General features: G+C 57.8%; 1 protein-coding gene across 3 annotated transcripts in view; it reads left to right on the forward strand.

Annotated features, from left to right (window-relative positions):
- Positions 1–20,254, forward strand: part of AGRN (agrin) — a 265,314-nt gene that overhangs the window by 217,881 nt on the left and 27,179 nt on the right. For all 3 annotated transcript variants that reach the window (XM_075906396.1, XM_075906397.1, XM_075906398.1), the window contains 9 exons: positions 2,989–3,132; positions 4,059–4,183; positions 4,648–4,753; positions 9,041–9,424; positions 12,681–12,815; positions 15,151–15,278; positions 18,026–18,140; positions 18,443–18,562; positions 19,842–20,189. In XM_075906396.1, coding sequence (XP_075762511.1) covers positions 2,989–3,132; positions 4,059–4,183; positions 4,648–4,753; positions 9,041–9,424; positions 12,681–12,815; positions 15,151–15,278; positions 18,026–18,140; positions 18,443–18,562; positions 19,842–20,189 — 1,605 coding nt within the window. The remainder of the gene's footprint in view (positions 1–2,988; positions 3,133–4,058; positions 4,184–4,647; positions 4,754–9,040; positions 9,425–12,680; positions 12,816–15,150; positions 15,279–18,025; positions 18,141–18,442; positions 18,563–19,841; positions 20,190–20,254) is intronic.

The raw sequence follows: 20,254 nt of genomic DNA on the forward strand, positions 1-20,254 counted from the left end.
TGACTCACCCTGGCCTTGGGGTTAGTGACTAAGTGCGGGCCCGACTTTGGTATTTTTTTTAATAAAGCGAACCCCACCCCCATTGTTACTCCTCTCAGTCAGCGGCAGCTAGACAGAGTTTGTTCCTTTCGCTGGGCTGCTGGCAGGATCTTCTGTAGGACAAGATCTCATTAGACAGCATGGTACAGGGCCCAGGCACTCCGAATTCCTACAGTTCTCTCAGAGGCTAGCGCTTCGGGAATGTCTCCAAACAAGGGTTGCTTCCAGCATCTGGGGGGATAAGGAATCCGGCCAGTGCAGGATTCGGGGTGCTGGCTGCTCCATCCATGGCGAGGGAACGTCAGACACTCCCCTGAATCCCTGCACGGCTAAATCCCAAATCTGCGCTGACATCACCGACAATGCCTCTGTACAAACAAGGAAGTAAACCAAAAAAAAAACCCATGTTAATTTCAAGCTCCATTGGAGACTTGAGCCAGAAAATCGATATGTGCCAAATGGGAAAAGGACAGACGGGTCAGGGAAAGGAGAGTTCTTTGTACAGGATTGCAAACATTGGAGATGGGATTCTGTCTTCCTCGCACTCAGAAATGATCGTGCGCTCTCTTTAGGTGATAGATGTGCATCAGGCTTCCACCACGTCCTAGGTAAAGGGACTGAATCTGACTTCCAAGCTCTAGGATTGCGGCTCAAGGATCACGGAGGCAGTATGCATGGCTGATTCAACCATGGGCCTGGGAGGTCAGAACTCCTGGGCAGTGTTCCCTGTAAGCTGAGCGCTTGAGCGGCCGCCCAGGAGAGATTCAGATGATCAGCAGTGCGCCCACAGCTGGGCACAGCTGCCGGCACGTGTTCCTACTGGTGGTGCACATCTGCACATGCCTGGGTGCACAGAAGAAAAAATGTTTTCTGCACGTGGAGAAAATTAGAGGGAACATTGCTCCGGGGTTCGGCTCCTGGATCTGGGAGTAAATGTTTTGTCTAAACATAAGCACAGGGGCGGCCTGAGCCATTCGTGTGCCCCGGGAGCGTGGCGGCACCCCCAGGTGCCCGGCGCATGCACAGCCCCGCCCCGGGGGCCTGGCACATGTGCGGCAGCCCCATGTAGCACCCGGCGCATGCACAGCAGCCCTGCGCTGCTTCCCCTACAATGGGGCGCCCTGGGCGGTAGCCCAGTCAGCCCGTAGCTTGGGCCGGCTCTGCATAATCATGGGAGCTGGGGGCGATGTCAGAAAAGTTCAGGCTGGAAATAGGATGCCAGTTTAACATTGGAATAGCTATGTAATGGCTGTAGTTAATTCTCCACCGCTTGGGGTCTTTAAATCGAAATAGGGTGTTTTCCCTTAAAGAGCCCCTCTAGCTCGACCATATGGCATGAGCTCAATGCAGGAACTACTGGACATAATCTCTGGCCCGTAGTATGGAAGAGGTCAGATCTGATGCTCGTGATGGCCCCTTTAGCCTTTAAATCTTGGCCAGCCACTCATTTATCATAAGGCCCCTAGAGGGTACACGGGGCTGGCTGTGGAGCCTTGCATTGGAGGTAAATGTGATTACCAAAGTGACCTTAGTGGTAATGAGGTCGTGACTCTAATGATAGAAATGGGCTCCTTGGGAATCAGCACTCCTGGGTTCTAGTCCTGCCTTGGGAGATGTAGTGTAAGGATTAAAGACTAGTACAGGAACAGGACTCCTGGGCTCTATTCCTGATTCTGCTCCTGAGTAAATCACGATCACCTCTCTGTGCCTCAGTGTCTGCATCTGCAAAATGGGGTGACTGGCACCTGCCTCTCAGGAGCATAGCGATCACTGGGGCCTACTTGGACTGCCCCAGTTGTAAGCCTGTCTGTGGGGAAAGTGGAGAATCGCTTACAGAACGTCACAGTAACCTGTAACAATTATCCTGATGGGAAAGATGCAAAAGGGGAAACCAAATGAGTCTCAACACGATGTCGTTGGCAGACCTCCAGGGCTATGATGAGACCGTGCCTGGTAAAAGGGTGAGACTGGAAATCAATGGACCCAGATTGGCGTGTTGGAAATTAAGCCAAAGCGGGGGACAAAATAATGAGAGGAAGGGCTGATCCACCATCCCTCCCGTTCAGGGGTCCCCAACAGCGGTTGTGGAGGGAAATTAGAGGGTGCTGGCTGAGTGCGTGATGGGAGAACAGGAAGGAGCAAGCTTCACCCTCAAGAGAGGGATCCAGATGGCACCTCCACTGGCTCTGGTTAAAACCCAAACACCATCTGCAATGTGGGTCTTTGTCACACCAGCACTGCCATGAGTCTGTTTCCCACCATTTCTCTTCTTTCCTCTCCCCCTCCCTTTTCCTTCTGGCTAATCAGAGTCTGGCGTAGGCAGCCATGCCCGTATTTTCAGAGAGGCAGCTAAAGGCAATGCCCTCAACAGCCTGATGCTGTGACAAGTTTGCCAGGGCTCAGAGTGGCTCCTAAATCAGTGGGCGATGCCTGTGTTTGTCCAGCAGTGAGGCTACGAGTGAGCCCAGGCCAGAGACAGACGCTGCCTCTCCCATCTTTGCTGTTCTTTTTTTCTCCCCGTTTGAGTGTTTGTTTCTTGTTTTGTCTTCAAGAAATAGGATCAGACTTGAACACCAGCAGGCGTTCCAGCCCGTTTCAAACTAACATCTTCCTTTTTGCTCAGCGAGGACAGTAATTCCTGTCTTTAATTCCATCGAAAAGACCATCAAAAGGGGGCTCCAGGGTTCCCTCTAAAAACTCTCTCCTGCAGAAAAGGAAGAGGAAGCGGGACGATGTTGAAATGCAACAGTTAATACTGTTCATTTCAAAGGCTTCCATTGTTGACTTTCGGGGCCTGTTTATTCCACTGACATTAATGCAATGCGGAGGGGCGGAAGGGGGGAAGGAAGCTGGATTCACTGGCGTGCATGGGTGCTCAGCTCTCCCAGGGGAAAGCTCGTGTTCTAAAATGTGGCAATGTTCATCCCTCCCCGCTCCTCCCTTGCAAAGCTTGCAACTGCGACCCGGTGGGCTCGGTGCGCGACGACTGTGAGCAGATGACAGGACTGTGCTCTTGTAAGACTGGCATCACCGGCATGAAATGCAACCAGTGTCCCAATGGAAGCAAGCTGGGGATGAGCGGCTGCGAGAAAGGTGAGGCGAGGAAGCCACTTAGCCACAGTGGCTGTTTTCCCTTGCGCAAGAAACCTGGAGTCACTGTGTGATTTCCTGGCTAGCGGGCACGTGGCTTACCCCTGCATTGCGTTGGACGGAACGTTAGGGCTGCTCACGCATGTGGCATCCACTTGCCCTTTAGTGGCTGACCCAGAGAGGGGATCCAGGCCTTCGTGCTCATGCTACCATTGAGAGTCTCTTTTTGCCCAGCTGCCAGGAGGTTATTTTGCTGGGAGTGAATAAGGAAAAGTTATTTCCTTGTTCCCATAACATAAGAACTGGGGGTCACCAAATGAAAGTCATTGGTAGCAGGTTTAAAACAAAGACAAGGAAGTTTTTCGTCATGTATCACGCAGTCAACCTGTGGAACCCCTTGCCAGAGGATGTCGTGAAGACCGGGACTTTTACAGGGTTCAAGAAAGAACTAGATAAATCCATGGAGGTTAGGTCCATTGATGGCTATAAGCCAGGATGGGTAGGAATGGGGTCCCTAGCTTCTGTCAGAGGCTGGGAATGGGTGACAGGAGAGGGATCGCTTGATGATTCCCTGTTCTGTTCAACCCCTCTGGGACACCTGGCATTGGCCACTGTTGGCAGACAGGATACTGCGCTAGATGGACCTTTGCTTTGGCCCAGAATGGCCATTCTGATGCTCTGAATTCTGTTCCCACCCCACACCCTTGATGTCTGTTCACCCACAGATGCATGCACAGCAGACTGTCTCAGACCACTGGTCTTTAACCCCTTTAGAGGGCTGTTTTGTGTTCTTTGGTGAGACCAGTTTAAGCCTCTTGGGAAAGTTTCTGACTGAGCTGGGCTCATTTTCTATGCATGACCGGAGCAGAGGGTCACCACCGATGCGCTTCCCCTGCATGTGTGTGTCATTTCCTTCCTCTCATTCCCAGATCCCTCCGCGCCAAAGTCCTGCCAAGAGATGAGCTGCGAGTTTGGGGCGTCATGCGTGGAGGTCAATGGCTTTGCCCACTGCGAGTGCCCGTCCCTGCTGTGCGTGGAGGCCAACATGACCAAGGTAAAAGAGGGAGGCCACCGGGTGCGGCTTGGGTCCTGACAGCTGGCACTCATGCATTTAGCCTGCTCGGCCTCGCAGCTGGGGCGCTTGTGGGACTGAAGTCTGGTGTTTCTGCCGGCTGCAGGCTCGGCAGCTCTGTTCGGCATACAGGGAAGGCTGCCGTTGCCGGCTGCCGAAGGAGCCTCTTGGAAGAGCAGGAATTTCTCCGATAGCCCCTTTTGGGATTTGTCTCCCAGTTGGGAGCAATGGTTCCCTCCCAGCAGGGAGACACGAGCAAGGTTCTCCCTGGCCTTTAACCCTTTGCTGACCATTGAAAGAGAGAGGTTAATTCTGCCATGGGGGCCTGCGTCATGGCAAGGGAGGGAGGAGAAACCCATGACCCAGGTGGGCTCTGCTTCGCAGAGGGATGATGAGAGGAGGTGCCAATCTGTCCAGCTGCCCCCACTCTCCCGTCCCCTTCCCAGGTCTGTGGCTCTGATGGAGTAACCTATGGCGACCAGTGCCAGCTGAAGACCATTGCATGCCGGCAGGGGCAGGTCATCCAGGTGAAGCACATTGGGCCGTGCCAAGGTAAGTCTCTCCCCAGCTACCACCCCAGACAAGCCTAGGATCAGAACACTAGGACTGGAAGGGACCTCGAGAGATCGAGTCCAGTCCCCTGGCCTCACGGCAGGACCAAGCACCGTCTAGACCAGGGCTACTCAATTTTGGAAGCCCTGGGGGCCACAATGATACTCAGAGCACATGCCAAGGGCTGCAACTTAAGTGTGGTTGAGTATACATGCAAATATATGTAAATAGCTTCTTTCACACTGACGGGCATGAATACAAAGCACTTCCCACAATGCCCTGGTGCACTCTGCACCTCCTCTCTGGAGGCTAGAAGCTAGAAACACTGACACCTGTACCTGTCTGTTCCGGCCAGGCCGCCTGCTTGTGTCTTTCAGTGCTCACCGCGCCTGGTAAACGCCTCACTGTTGTGGAGTATGCTCCCAGTGGAGGCTGTATTCAAGGCTCCCACCTGCAGGCTGCGTGTTGAGCCCCGTGTAAACCCAAACCGCACTGTGGGTCACAAACAAATGGGCCATGGGCTGTGTGTGGCCCCCAGGCCGCATGTTGAGTGGTATAGACCATCCCTGATAGGTCTGTCTAACCCGCTCTTAAATATCTCCAGAGATGGAGATTCCACAACCTCCCGAGGCAATTTATTCCAGTGCTTAACCACCCTGACAGTTAGGAAGTTTTTCCTAATGTCCAACCTAAACCTCCCTTCCTGCAGTTTAATCCCATTGCTTATTGTCCTGTCCTCAAATTGTTCTCCTTGACTTTATCTCCCTCTTCTTCTTTATCTTCTTTGTAAGATAAAACTGCTATCATCTTCTCTTTTCTAAACTAAACAAGCCCAATTCTTTCAGTCTTCCCTCATAGCGTATGTTTTCTGAACCTTTAATCATTTTTGTTGCTCTTCTCTGGACCTTCTCCAATTTCTCCACATCTTTCTTGAAATGTCATGCCCAGAACTGGCCACAATACTGCAATTGAGGCTTAATCACTGCAGAGTAGAGTGGAAGAATTACTACTTGTGTTTTACTCACTCACAATACTCCTGCTAATGCATCCCAGAATCATGCTTGCTTTTTTTACAGCAGAATCACACTGTTGACTCATATTTAGCTTGTGGTCCACTATAACCTCTAGATCCCTTTCTGCAGTCCTCTGTCCTAGACAGTCGCTTCCCATTCTATATGTGTGAAACTGATTGTTCCTTCCTAAGTGGAGCACTTTGCTTTTGTCCTTATTAAACGTCATCCTGTTTACTTCATCCTGTTTCAGACCATTTCTCGAGTTTGTCCACATCATTTTGAATTATGACCCCATCCTCCAAAGCACTCACAACCCGTCCCAGCTCGGTATCATCTGCAAACTGAATAAGTGTACTCTCCATGCAAATATCTAAATCATAGATTAAGATATTGAACAGAACCAGTCCCAAAACTGACCCCTGAAGAACCCCACTAGTTATGCCCTTCCAGCATGATTGTGAACCATTAATAACTACTCTCGTGAGAACAGTTATCCAACCAGTTATGCACCCACCTTATAGTAGCCCCATCTAGGTTGTATTTCCCTAGCTTATTGATAAGAAGGTCTTGCGAGGCCGTGTCAAATGCCTTAATAAAGTCTAGATATACCACGTCCACCACTTCTCCCTTATCCACAAGACTTGTTATCCTATCAAAGAAAGCTATCAGATTGGTTTGACATGATTTGTTCTTTACAAATCCATGCTGGCTGTTACCTATCACCTTATTATCTTCTAGCTGTTTGCAGATGGATTCTTTCAGTATTTGCTCCATTTTCTTTCCTGGCACAGAAGTTAAACTGACTGGTCTGTAGTTTCCTGGGTTGTTCTTATTTTCATAGATGAGCACTATATTTGCCCTTTTCCAATCTTCTGGAAACTCTCCCAACTTCCATGATTTTTCAAAGATGATAGCTAATGGCTCAGATACCTCCTCTATCAGTCTCTTGAGTATTCTAGCATGCATTTCATCAGGCCCTGGTGACTTGAAGAAGACATTTAACTTCTCTATGTAATTTTTAGCTTGTTCTTTTTTTAAAATTTTAACTTCTAAATCAACCCTCTTTCTACTAGCATTTACTATGTTAAGCATTCAGTCACCATCAGTCTTCTTGGTGAAAACCGAAAGGAAGTCATTAAGCACCTCTGCCATTTCCAAGTTTCCTGTTATTGTTTCTCCCTCTTTACTGAGCAATGGGCTTACCCTGTCCTTGGTCTTCCTCTTGCTTCTAATATGTTTGTAGAATGTTTTCTTGTTACCCTTTATGTCTCTAGCTAGACTGAGCTCATTTTGTGCCTCTGCCTTTCTAATCTTACCCCTGCATACTTGTGTTATTTGCTTATATTCATCTTTTGATTTGTAGATTATGTAAGATCTGGTTATACGAAGGCTGTCTCCTGCTATACTTTTATCTTTCCTACGCAATGGAATAGTTTGTGTTTGGGCCGTGCTAGTCATCCCTCTCAGCATGACTAAGCAGCTGATAAGTAATGTTCATCATGTATTTGCCAAGAACAAATCGTATCACAGCAGCCTAGTCACTTCCTTTGACAGTGAGACTTGTGGATAAGGGGGAAGCGGTAGGTGTGGTATATCTCAACTTCAGTAAGGCTTTTGATACTGTCTCACATGACCTTCTCATAAGTAAATTAGGGAAATATAGCCTAGAGGTGCCTACTGTAAGGGGGTGAACAACTGGTAGGAACTACTCTCCAGGTATTCTTTTTTATCAGCCGTTCAGTCAAGCTGGAATGGTATATTGAATAGCATCCCATAGGGATTTGCCATGGGTCTGGTTCTATTCAATACCTTTGTAAATGGTTTGGATAATGGCTTAGAGAGCTCACATTTAAGTTTCCAAGTTGGAAGAGGTTGCAAGCATTTTGGAGGATAGGATGAGAACTCAAAATGATCTTGACAAACTGGAAAACTGCCTGAAATAAATTGTATGAAATTCAATCTAGACAGATGCAAGATGCTACCTTTTGGAAGGGATAATCAATTGCACAAATAGAAAACGGGCAATGATTCCGTGGTAAAGGATCTGCGGGTGATCATAGTTCACAAGCTAAATATGAGCCAACAACGGGATGCAGTTGCAAAAACCAAAAAAAGTGAACGTTGTTCTGGGATGTAGCAGCAGGAGTGTTGTAAGCAAAACATGAGGTGTAATTTTTCCACTCTGTTCAGCACTGATAAGGCCTCAGCTGGAAAGTTCTGGGCACCGCACTTCAGGGAAGATGTGGACAAATGGGAGAAAGTCCAGAGGAGAGCAACAAAAATGATTAAAGGTCTAGAAAGCATGGCCTGTGAGTACAGATTGAAAAAACTGAGATTGTTTAGTCTGGAGAAAAGCAGACAGGGGGATCTGATAACAAGTTTGTAAAAGGTGGCTGTAAAGAGGAGGGTGATAAATTTTTCTCCTTATCCGCGGTGGACAGGACAAGAAGCAATGGGCTTAAATTGCAGCAAGGGAGGTTTAGGTTGGACATTAGGAAGACTTCGTAACTGTCAGGGTTTTTAAGCACTGGAACAAATTGCTGAGGAGAGTTGTAAAATCTCAGTCACTGGAGCCTTGTAAGAGCAAGTTCAGGTTCGAGAAACACCTATCAGGGATGGGCTAGGTAACGTTTAGTCCTGCCTCAGTGAGGGAATGGACTCTGATCTTTTGAGGCCCATTCCTGTCCTACATGTCTGTGATTTTATTATGCCACTGGGCATGTTCTCGCCTGTCCCTCCCCCAGAGGGCTGGCCTGGGCACCCATGGGTCCTGTGACTGCCCCAGTTCCCATGGACCTCTCGGTGGAAGGATTGGGCACAGTTCCCATGGAGGATGTGGGGCACCTGTTTGCAGTTCCCAGCATGGCACACGTGGCCATAGGCCAAGGGAGGGCACGTATCAAGCCACAGGTCAGATCTGGTTCCCCAGGATTAGCCCCTGGTGTGCTGCCACCACTATATTTACCTGCACCTCCACAAGTAAGGACGATTGCAGCTCCTATTGGCCGCAGATCACCATTCCCAGCCAATGGGAGCCAACCGGTCTGCACCACTTCCCACAGCTCCCATTGGCCAGAAACAGTGATCTGCAGCCAATAGGAGCTGAAATCGTCTGCACCTACGGAGGTGCAGGTAAATATAGCGATGGCAGCCGGCCGGGGCTAAGCCTGGCAAACCGCTGCCGTTTTATTGCCCGGCCCTGACTCCCAAAGGATGGGGTCCAAGCTCCGGTCCAATCTGCCCCCCTAACCACCTTCTCTTGCTGCTCTCTCAGAATCCATCACCCACGTGAGTCACACGGTGCCCCCTGCACCACTGCCCACGCTGCCCCTGGACAGGTTCCTCCCCCCGCCACCTTTAAGGCTCACCACCCCGGCCCCCGGCCCGGCGGAGACGACCACAGGTTCCCCGCTGTTCGAAGCAAGGCCCATTCCCAGGAGCCAGCCTGTCACGCGGCGAGTGACCACGGCCCGGCCGACCACCACCCCCTGGACCACCCAGGGGATCCGCAAGACCACCGTCCGCCCCATCTCCACTGCTCCTGTGGTCCTGGCCACCCCCCCGCCCGCATACTCGGAGTCTGGCAGTGCAGAAGGCAGCGGGGACCCAGAACTGGGCATCAGCGGGGACCAGGAAGCCAGTGGGGCTGGCTCTGCCGGTAAGTGCCCTCTGCTCCGGTTCCAAGTCCCTGCACCTCCCCCTTGCTGCTAACCCCTCCTCCCTGCCCCCTGCCGGCGCCACCTCTCAGCTCCCACCCCAGGCCTCCTGGAAGGCTGGTGGCAGCACCTGCTTGGGGAAGATTGGAACTGTGAGGCCAGGGTGAGACGGGAGGTGGGTGCTGGTGAAAGATGTTGCCGTGGCAGCCTCAGGGTGGGGAGGGAGGGTCTCCTCCAGCACAGGTAGAAGGCCTCAAGCCCCCAGGGCCAGGCCACCTACCTGCCTCCGCGCTCACCTGCAGCAGGGGCCACCTGCGCGGGGCGGGGAGGGAGAGGTTAATCTATTTCCCATGGCCGTTTGCTTCTCAGCAAAGCTGGGCTGCTGTAGTATGCACAGAGCTGCCTGCTCGGCCCCGTCCGTCTCCCACAGGCTGGGCACGGCTGCCGCTGCCTGACTCTGCGGGGGGGAGGTCAGCCCTGCCGGCTGGGGACCACAGGCTCGCTGTCGGCAGAGCAGTTCTGAGCCAGCCCGTGTGCTGGCCCGCAGGGGGCTCAGTGTGGGCCCCACTCGGCAAGGGCCTGGCCTGCCTCCGGGGAAGGGTTTGGGTTTGGAGACGTCTTTGGCTGGTGCTGGAACCATCTGTAGCCATCGCGGTAACACAGTCCAGGAGGGTGCCCCTCGCCGGGGCTGTGTCTGACAGTTGCGGGGGTCCCACCTCTCACCGGGGCTGTGATAGGGTTGGGGGGGGGGGTGCCGTGTCTCACCGGGGCTGTGTTAGGGTTGGGGGGGGGTGCCGCTTCTCACCGGGGCTGTGTTAGGGTTGGGGGGGGGTGCCGCTTCTCACCGGGGCTGTGTTAGGGTTGGGGGGGGGGTGCCGCCTCTCACCAGGGCTGTGATAGGGTTGGGGGGGGGGGGTGCCGCTTCTCACCGGGGCTGTGATAGGGTTGGGGGGGGGGTGCCGCCTCTCACCAGGGCTGTGATAGGGTTGGGGGGGGGGGGTGCCGCTTCTCACCGGGGCTGTGATAGGGTTGGGGGGGGGGTGCCGCCTCTCACCAGGGCTGTGATAGGGTTGGGGGGGGGGGCGTGTCTCACCGGGGCTGTGATAGGGTTGGGGGGGGGGGGCGTGTCTCACCGGGGCTGTGATAGGGTTGGGGGGGGGTGCCGCCTCTCACCGGGGCTGTGATAGGGTTGGGGGGGGGGTGCCGCTTCTCACCAGGGCTGTGATAGGGTTGGGGGGGGGGGCGTGTCTCACCGGGGCTGTGATAGGGTTGGGGGGGGGTCCCACCTCTCACCGGGGCTGTGATAGGGTTGGGGGGGGGGTGCCGCTTCTCACCAGGGCTGTGATAGGGTTGGGGGGGGGGGCGTGTCTCACCGGGGCTGTGATAGGGTTGGGGGGGGTCCCACCTCTCACCAGGGCTGTGATAGGGTTGGGGGGGGGGGTGCCGCCTCTCACCAGGGCTGTGATAGGGTTGGGGGGGGTCCCACCTCTCACCGGGGCTGTGATAGGGTTGGGGGGGGGTGCCGCTTCTCACCGGGGCTGTGATAGGGTTGGGGGGGGGGTGCCGCCTCTCACCGGGGCTGTGTTAGGGTTGGGGGGGGGGGTGCCGCCTCTCACCGGGGCTGTGTTAGGGTTGGGGGGGTGCCGCCTCTCACCGGGGCTGTGTTAGGGTTGGGGGGGTGCCGCTTCTCACCGGGGCTGTGATAGGGTTGGGGGGGGTCCCACCTCTCACCAGGGCTGTGATAGGGTTGGGGGGGTCCCACCTCTCACCGGGGCTGTGATAGGGTTGGGGGGGGGTGCCGCTTCTCACCGGGGCTGTGATAGGGTTGGGGGGGGGGTGCCGCCTCTCACCGGGGCTGTGATAGGGTTGGGGGGGGTCCCACCTCTCACCGGGGCTGTGATAGGGTTGGGGGGGGCGTGTCTCACCGGGGCTGTGATAGGGTTGGGGGGGGTCCCACCTCTCACCGGGGCTGTGATAGGGTTGGGGGGGGTGCCGCTTCTCACCGGGGCTGTGATAGGGTTGGGGGGGGTGCCGCTTCTCACCGGGGCTGTGATAGGGTTGGGGGGGGTGCCGCTTCTCACCGGGGCTGTGATAGGGTTGGGGGGGTGCCGCTTCTCACCGGGGCTGTGATAGGGTTGGGGGGGTGCCGCTTCTCACCGGGGCTGTGATAGGGTTGGGGGGGGGGTGCCGCCTCTCACCGGGGCTGTGATAGGGTTGGGAGGGGGGTCCCACCTCTCACCGGGGCTGTGATAGGGTTGGGGGGGGGGTCCCGCCTCTCACCGGGGCTGTGATAGGGTTGGGAGGGGGGTCCCACCTCTCACCGGGGCTGTGATAGGGTTGGGGGGGGGGTGCCGCCTCTCACCGGGGCTGTGATAGGGTTGGGGGGGGGGTGCCGCTTCTCACCGGGGCTGTGATAGGGTTGGGGGGGGTGCTGCCTCTCACCGGGGCTGTGATAGGGTTGGGGGGGGGGTGCCGCCTCTCACCGGGGCTGTGATAGGGTTCGGTGGGGGGGGTGCCGCCTCTCACCGGGGCTGTGATAGGGTTGGGGGGGGTGCCGCCTCTCACCGGGGCTGTGATAGGGTTTGGTGGGGGGGGTGCCGCCTCTCACCGGGGCTGTGATAGGGTTCGGGGGGGGTGCCGCTTCTCACCGGGGCTGTGATAGGGTTGGGGGGGGTGCTGCCTCTCACCGGGGCTGTGATAGGGTTCGGTGGGGGGGGTGCCGCCTCTCACCGGGGCTGTGATAGGGTTCGGGGGGGGGGGTGCCGCCTCTCACCGGGGCTGTGATAGGGTTCGGTGGGGGGGTGCCGTGTCTCACCGGGGCTGTGATAGGGTTCGGTGGGGGGGTGCCGTGTCTCACCGGGGCTGTGATAGGGTTCGGTGGGGGGGTGCCGTGTCTCACCGGGGCTGTGTTAGGGTTGGGGGGTGCCGTGTCTCACCGGGGCTGTGTTAGGGTTTGGGGGGGTGCCGTCTCTCACCGGGGCTGTGTTAGGGTTTGGGGGGGGTGCCGTCTCTCACCGGGGCTGTGTTAGGGTTTGGGGGGGGTGCCGTCTCTCACCGGGGCTGTGTTAGGGTTTGGGGGGGTGCCGTCTCTCACCGGGGCTGTGTTAGGGTTTGGGGGGGGGGTGCCGTCTCTCACCGGGGCTGTGTTAGGGTTTGGGGGGGGTGCCGTCTCTCACCGGAGCTGTGTTAGGGTTTGGGCGGGGGGGGCGTGTCTCACCGGGGCTGTGATGTGCCCGTATTGTCCCGGCTGCCATGCAGGAGACGAGGAGCCGGAGGAGAGCCAAGTGACATCCACCCCAGCCATAGAAAGAGCCACGTGTTACAACGCCCCTCTGGGATGCTGCTCTGACGGCAAGACAGCGGCTGTCGATGCAGAGGGAAGCAACTGCCCTGGTGAGTGTGTGTGAAGGGGAGGGGGGCACAGAACGATTCCCGCTGCGCCTCGGGGCTACGGGGCTGCAAGCCGCTGTCCCCTCTGGACTAGAGCAGCCTCCCGACGTGGGGCAGCGGCTGGGCTGGGTGTCTCGCTTCCGGGTCTGCACTGGCAGCCTGTGAGCTGGGGGCGCTTGTTTGGACCTGCCTCAGCCCACATGGCCTGGGGCAGCCGTGCGTGGGGATATTGCTGCCCACCCCCTCGCCTGTGGCAGCCCGCAGCACAGCTCTGGCTGGGCCCCTGCATGCGGCAGAGAGCCTGGGCCTTGTCAGGAGGGCCCTCGGCTTTCGAAAGGATCCTCCCCGCCCCATCCCGGCTCTGCAGTAGCCGGGTGCACTCACCTCCCTTGCACTGGAGCCTGGTGCAGTAGCCGGGTGCACTCACCTCCCTTGCACTGGAGCCCGGTGCAGTAGCCGGGTGCACTCACCTCCCTTGCACTGGAGCCTGGTGCAGTAGCCGGGTGCACTCACCTCCCTTGCACTGGAGCCTGGTGCAGTAGCCGGGTGCACTCACCTCCCTTGCACTGGAGCCCGGTGCAGTAGCCGGGTGCACTCACCTCCCTTGCACTGGAGCCCGGTGCAGTAGCCGGGTGCACTCACCTCCCTTGCACTGGAGCCTGGTGCAGTAGCCGGGTGCACTCACCTCCCTTGCACTGGAGCCTCGTGCAGTACCGGGTACACTCACCTCCCTTGCACTGGAGCCTGGTGCAGTAGCCGGGTGCACTCACCTCCCTTGCACTGGAGCCTGGTGCAGTAGCCGGGTGCACTCACCTCCCTTGCACTGGAGCCTGGTGCAGTACCGGGTACACTCACCTCCCTTGCACTGGAGCCTGGTGCAGTAGCCGGGTGCACTCACCTCCCTTGCACTGGAGCCTGGTGCAGTAGCCGGGTGCACTCACCTCCCTTGCACTGGAGCCCGGTGCAGTAGCCGGGTGCACTCACCTCCCTTGCACTGGAGCCTGGTGCAGTACCGGGTACACTCACCTCCCTTGCACTGGAGCCTGGTGCAGTAGCCGGGTGCACTCACCTCCCTTGCACTGGAGCCTGGTGCAGTAGCCGGGTGCACTCACCTCCCTTGCACTGGAGCCTCGTGCAGTACCGGGTACACTCACCTCCTAGGCAGGTCTCTTTGGCCGGGCTTGGAGGCGCAATGGGAGTGCTCAGGGCTGGTCCTGGCGGCAGTGAGCATGGGGGGGGCGTGGCCTGGGTTTCAGTTTCGTCTCTGGCTAACGAGGTTCTGGTTGGCGGCGAGCAGCCGCAGCTGCTGGCTCTGTGTCTCTGAGGGGCCTGTTTGGGGCCGCTGCGTCTGGGGGCTTCTCTTTCCGTCTCGTTCTGCAGCCCAGGCGCAGGCCCTGCTGCCACCCACTGGCGCGGCTCCGGTCTCGCTCTGAGCGAGAGGCTCTGTGCCTTCCCTTCGGGACTCGTGCTGCGCGTGGCAGCTGGGGCGCTCGGTGCGGCATCCGTGTCTCCGGAGCCCTGTGCACGTGCTCCGGATGCAGGCCCTTAGCATCCTGCTTCCAAGGTTACCAAACTAGCTCCCCGCCCCTGGGCGCGCTCCAGGGGGGTTTCCCCCAAGGTTCTCCTTGTCGCCCCCCGACACTTCATGCAATGGGGTTTCCAGGGGATGCCCCCTCTCTCTGCGTACAATACCCCCACCCCCATAAGGGGGTGCCGCCCCTCCATGTACTAACCCCAGTGCTGGGAGAATTGCTTTCTGCAGCTCCCTGTGCACCCCCTTGGGGCTCGCTGCGGGGGTCGCCCTTTGCAGGGCTCCTTCCCCTTCCTTGGATTTCTGCGTGGGACCTCCACAGGAGGTGCCAGGCCACAGACCCCAAAACCTGCATTCAGGCTGTCCGGTTCCCTCCCCAGCAAGGGAATGCTCCTTGCCAAGGGACCCGGTCTCCTATGGGCTTCCACAGCTGCCTCTGTGTGTTGCATGCACATGTCTGATCCTGCCTTATTGACTGTGTCCTGCTCTGGCTAACGTCTCTCTCTTGTTACCCAGCCGGTCCGGGGGCTGCAATCCGGGCCAGAGTTCAGAGGAACCCGTATGGTAAAAGCTGCCGTCTCTAGCCTGGTTTTTGCCATCTGACCCACCTGCTCCAGCAACCTCCAATACTAATCCTCCATAGCACTCTCCAGAGCCATCCAAACTAACCCAAGCCCTGGCACTACCCACACACGACCATCCTCCCCCGCCAGGGACTGAACTCAGCTGTTGGCTGCCAACTCCCTCCCCGCTGGCCAGCTAACCGAGTCTCTCTGGTTTCTTTTTCGTTGCCCCTGCTCCCCATAGCCACCAAGGTCTTCCAGGGGGTCCTCATCTTGGAGGAGGTGGAGGGCCAGGAGCTGTTCTACACGCCCGAGATGGCCGACCCCAAATCGGAGCTCTTTGGAGAAACAGCCAGGAGCATCGAGAGCGCGGTGAGTCGGCTGCCCCACGAGCCGTGGCCCGGCCTTCGGCTCACAGCACGGGGCTTGGGTGTCTCGGTGTCCTTCCTTGAGCTGCTCTACCAGGTTGAATGGACCCTCTCCGTGGGCAGCGTGTGGGGAATAGAACGTGTAACCTTTGGCTCTAAGGATCACGCCTCTGGCATGGGAGCAGACGGGGAATCTTCCTTAACTGCTGCAAGTCACAGGGTCCCCCGTCTCTCTCACGCGCGGAGTTAACGTGCAGCAGACACGCCCTTTCTGTCCTGCCCTGCGTCTCCACGGTGCCTGGCTGTGGCAATGCCGGCCGTCTGGTGGGAACGCTTTTCTGCCCACTCCCCCCACTCCCCAATGGAGAGGCCAGGCCTGCAATGGATCCAGAACACATTTGCCAGGATGCACCTTCCCAGAGATCACACGAGGGGTGGTGGAGATTTCTCGTGCTGACAGCCTCCCTTGGTCCCCGGGGGAGAGCAGTGCCATGCTCCTGGAAGGGGCGGGGTCTCAGGCCAAAGCAGCCAGCCCTTTACACCACCCAGAGTGCACCACACCGTCCCCCCTCCCCCGCAGCTCTCGGAGCTGCGCTAACCGATGCTCCGGAGGCAAATGAATAGGCCTGGGGCTCTGGCCACCACCCCTGACACTGTAGCAGTGGTGGCAACACAGAGCCATGGGCCCCTTTGGATTGCCGGGCCGCGGGGTGACTGCCCCCTTTCCCCCCTTCCGCGGGCCTGCTTGAACTGGTCTGAGCCCTGGCTGATATTCCTGGCTGTGCCAGTGAAGCCCCATGTGCCTCTGGGTAAGACCCACTCCCCACCGCGCCCACCCCTCTGTGCCTCAGTGTTCCTAGCTGTGAAACAGGAACAGTAGCACTTGGGTGCCTAGGTCGAGTGCCCTGAGATCCTCACATTCAAGTTTGCTCTGTGTTGTTATAACCAGAGCGGGGCTCAAACGCCACAGCTGCAAGCGAACTTACCCACGCTCAAGAGCGTGCATGGATCAGCACCATGGGGCTAGTTGGTTCAGGGTGCAGGTTTGGGCCTCTTAATAGCTATAAGTGTATTTGTATTAATGAGATACACACGCACCCCTAGAAAAATGACACCCTCCCCTCCTTCCCCCCGTGTCTCTGCTCCGTGCTTAGCTCTGCCAGACACTTGGGGGAGTCCCTCTAAGTACAGTTCTCTGCTTTTCCAAGACTGGCGCTGATCACGTGGAGCACGAGCATTGCTCCCTCTGCCTTTGCCAGCTCTCAGGCGAGCGTCGTGCCCTGGGGGGCGGGCTGGCAGCGGGAGAGACGGAGAAGCAGCGCTCTGCACCGGGTGCAGCATCCGTATGAACAGAACCAAGCTAGCTCACCAACAGCGCCTGTTCTGGACAGCAGTCGGGTGTTACATAAGTAGATGAGCCCTTGGCATAGGCAGGGCCAGCCTGAACCCTTTTGGCGCCCTGGGCTCGGGCGCATGTAGTAAGATTGAGCTGAGACTAGAACCCTTGATCCTTCCTTCCCTTAGCAACAGGCGTGTGTGCATAGCTAATGGTATGCCCCTGGAACACATGGGGGTAGAGAACCCCGTGGGACCTCTCCTTTGGGACACTCTTGTGTCCGCGCCGTCTGGCACAGAGGAAGGGCAGTGGGGGCTTGGATCCAGTCAGAGTGACAGACAGATGGAAGGGTGTGTTGAGGCACTGGGCTGGGACCCAGGAGATCCGTGTGTAATTCCCAGCTCTGCCACATACTGTCGCTCCAGCACTCATGGCCAGACTTTCATTGGTATTTAGCTGCCCAAAGATGTAGGGTCAGTCGGATGGCGGGGGGGGGGGTCCATGGGAGCTGAGCACTGAACTGTCTTAGGTGCTTTTGAAAATGTATCCGTCAGTGTCTAAACACCTTAGTAAATCTGGTGGCCCCGCCTCCATCCCCCTCCCCGGTGAAATGGGCAAACAGACAGTCCCTTTTCCCCAGCCTTGCCTGTCCTGTCTCCACCATCCTCCGTGCATTCGTCGGGGCAGGGACTCTCTCTCTCTCTCTCTCCCCCCCCAAATGTCTGCACAGCAGCTGGCATGGGAGGGGAGGTGACATGGGGATCTGGGACAGGGGCCTGATCTCAGATGGCAGGGGGCAGGGCATCACCGTGGTGTCTGGCATAGCACAGGGGGATGAGAGAGGCTGATTTCAGTCCAGGCTCTGTGCAGTGTCCCACACAATGGGGGGAGGGGAAGGGGAGGGTCTTGACTGGGGGTCCACACAGCGCCCTGCAGAATGAGAGGCCTGATCTCAGGGCAGTGGGTCTGGGCAGCCCCTGGCATGATGGGGGAGATCTTTGTCAGGTCTCCGCTTAGTGCCTGGCACAGCAGTGGTCCCTGATCTTGGCTGGGGGGGTGGTCTGCTCGGAGCCTGGCATAGCCAGCCTCCCCCATATCACTTAGGGGTAACGTTGGGAGGTGGAAATGGGGGGGGGGCATGCGCAGCACCTAGCACAATGGAGGAGCGAGCCGAGTTTGCTGGGGGAGGGAGAATCCATGCAGAGCCTGGCACGACGAGGGGCTTCTACTCACAACGCTGCTGCTCCTAGTCCTAGTAAGCAACGGCTCAGCTAGGGGACCCAGCTGGCGGGGAGAGGGGCTGCAGCCGCGTCGGGCTGCGGGGCCGTGTCGGCCAGGCTCCTGAGGCTGAAAGGAAGCAGGGGCACCGGGCCAGTTCTGACTCCCCAGCTTGATGTTTCTCCCCGGCCGGCCAGCTGGACGAGCTGTTCCGGAACTCCGACGTGAAGAAGGATTTCAAGAGCATCCGTGTGCGAGACCTGGGCCAGAGCAGCGCCGTCCGCGTCATCGTGGAGTCCCATTTTGACCCCGGTGAGAGCCGCCTCTGCCAGTTCTCCCCGGCGTCGCCATCGGCCAGGGTGGGGGGCAACCGCGGGGCTGGAGCTGCCTCAAACCCAAGGAAGTCGCACCAGCCAGAGGGCGGGAAAGGGCCTCGTTAAAACCTCCGGATGCTGCATCGTTTGCTCAGCAACTGCAGCAGGCGTGCCGGGAGGAGGGCAGCAGGCCCCTGGCAGGGCAGGGAAGGAAAGGCTTCAAGGGGATTGCACGAAAGGGGAAGAGGGTGGGAGCTGTCTGTTCTCACTCTGCCTTTCCCTCCTCCGGCTGGCGCGCAGCCACCTCCTACACAGCGGCCGACGTGCAGAAGGCCCTGCTCAAGCAGATCAAGGCCTCCAAGAAGAGGCCCATCCTTGTGAAGAAGCCTCCGCAGGACCACATCAAATTCATGGACTTTGGTGAGTCCTTTGTAGCCTCTGTCTGCCTGTGTCACTCGCTCTCCTGGCTTCCCTGCTTCTCTCCGTGTCGGGTCCTTTTCGTCTCTGGCTGGCACCCATCAAATGCACCTTGTCGTCCCGAGGACATTTCCACACAAGGACGGCACCGCGAGGGCTGGCCAGGCCCTGCTCTGAGGAAGGGCAGTGCGGGGCTCTGGGACAGACTGGGGGCTGCATTCTGTGCAGCTGGGCTTTGGAACCTCCGACACTGCCTCAGAATTCACACCCGGACCCCAATTCACTCTCTGGCCCGATCAGCAGCTCCCTGGAGTGCTGACTTACCCAGCAGAGGGGCTGGCCTTTGTCTCCATCTCTTCTCCGGTTGCCTGCGCTCGGAACAGAAACCCCCACAGTATAAATCTGCTGCCCCGCCACCACCAAGGGGGGCCTGCAGCCCCATGATCGCCCTGCCCCCAGCTTGCCCAGGAGGTTGGATGCCCTGTGGGGCTGCAGCGCAAAGGCACAGAGATCGGGGCGAGCAGAGACAGCTGGCCAGCCTCTGGCTGATAAACTTGCCCAGTCGATTTCCTTGCCCAGACGGCTGACCAGCCTCTGGCTGATAAACTTGCCAGGAGGAATCAACACCCCAGCAAGTGTTGCCGCCGCATGCAGTTCCCTTTTATTCAGGAGCATATTTAGTGTGATTAGCAGTGATGGCCGCTCTGCCAACACCCCCGGGGGTCTGGACAGCGGCTGGAGCCATGCACCTGCCTGCAATCTCCTGTTGCCCAAGGAAGAGTTGCTAATTAGAGGGCAAAGCTATGGGGAGAGAGGGGCTTGAGCCATGAGACCGGCTTTACTCCAGCCTTTCAAGCCGGTGGAACAGCTGGTTCTTTGGCCATCATCCCTTGCAAGGGCTCATCCAGGCCCAGTGGAGGGCAGAGGATGCTACTTCCCGAATGAAGCAACCCTTGTAAGGGGGTGGGAAGGATCCAGGCTCCATCCCTGAAAAAGCACTAATCTCATGTGGCAGCTCGGGGTCATTGTTTGAGCAAGGAATAGAACCCAGGAGTCCTGGCTCCCAGTTCCCATCTCCCATCATGACGCACGTGCCGGGTGCTGGGCCCAAAACGCTGGAGTCCCACCTCTAAGGCACCTCCCCCGTCCAGTTCCTCTCCCTCCCGCTGAAAGCTGGGAATGGAACCCAGGGATGCGACTCCCAGCCCCCTCCCTGCCCCAAGGCTGCTTGCTGGGGGTCAGAGGCCTCCTGTGGACCAATCCACCTCTCGCTGTGTTTCAGACTGGATCCCCAGACTCTTCACCACCACCGCCACCACCACCACTGCCACCACCATGGCTCCTACCACCACCTGGCGGCTGGCTGCCCCCACGGCTGCCCACGTCCTGCCCCCGGAGGCCATGGAGAGGCCCAGTACCAAGATGGGAGGGCCCGCCACCACCAGGAGGCCCGCCACCACCGTGCCGGCCACCACCCGGAGGAAGCCCACGCGCCTAGTCTCCGCCACCAAGAAGCCAGCCCGGCCCTGTGACTCCCACCCCTGCCTGCACGGTGGCACCTGTGAGGACGACGGGAAGGAGTTCGCCTGCAGCTGCCCTGCGGGGAAAGGGGGCGCGGTCTGTGAGAAATGTAGGTGGCTCCCCGTCTGTGGGCGCGGTGATTGAATGCCAGGGGCCTGACGGGGAGGTGCTACG

This window comes from Pelodiscus sinensis, chromosome 23 (assembly GCF_049634645.1).
Source record: "Pelodiscus sinensis isolate JC-2024 chromosome 23, ASM4963464v1, whole genome shotgun sequence".
Lineage (NCBI taxonomy): Eukaryota > Metazoa > Chordata > Testudines > Trionychidae > Pelodiscus > Pelodiscus sinensis.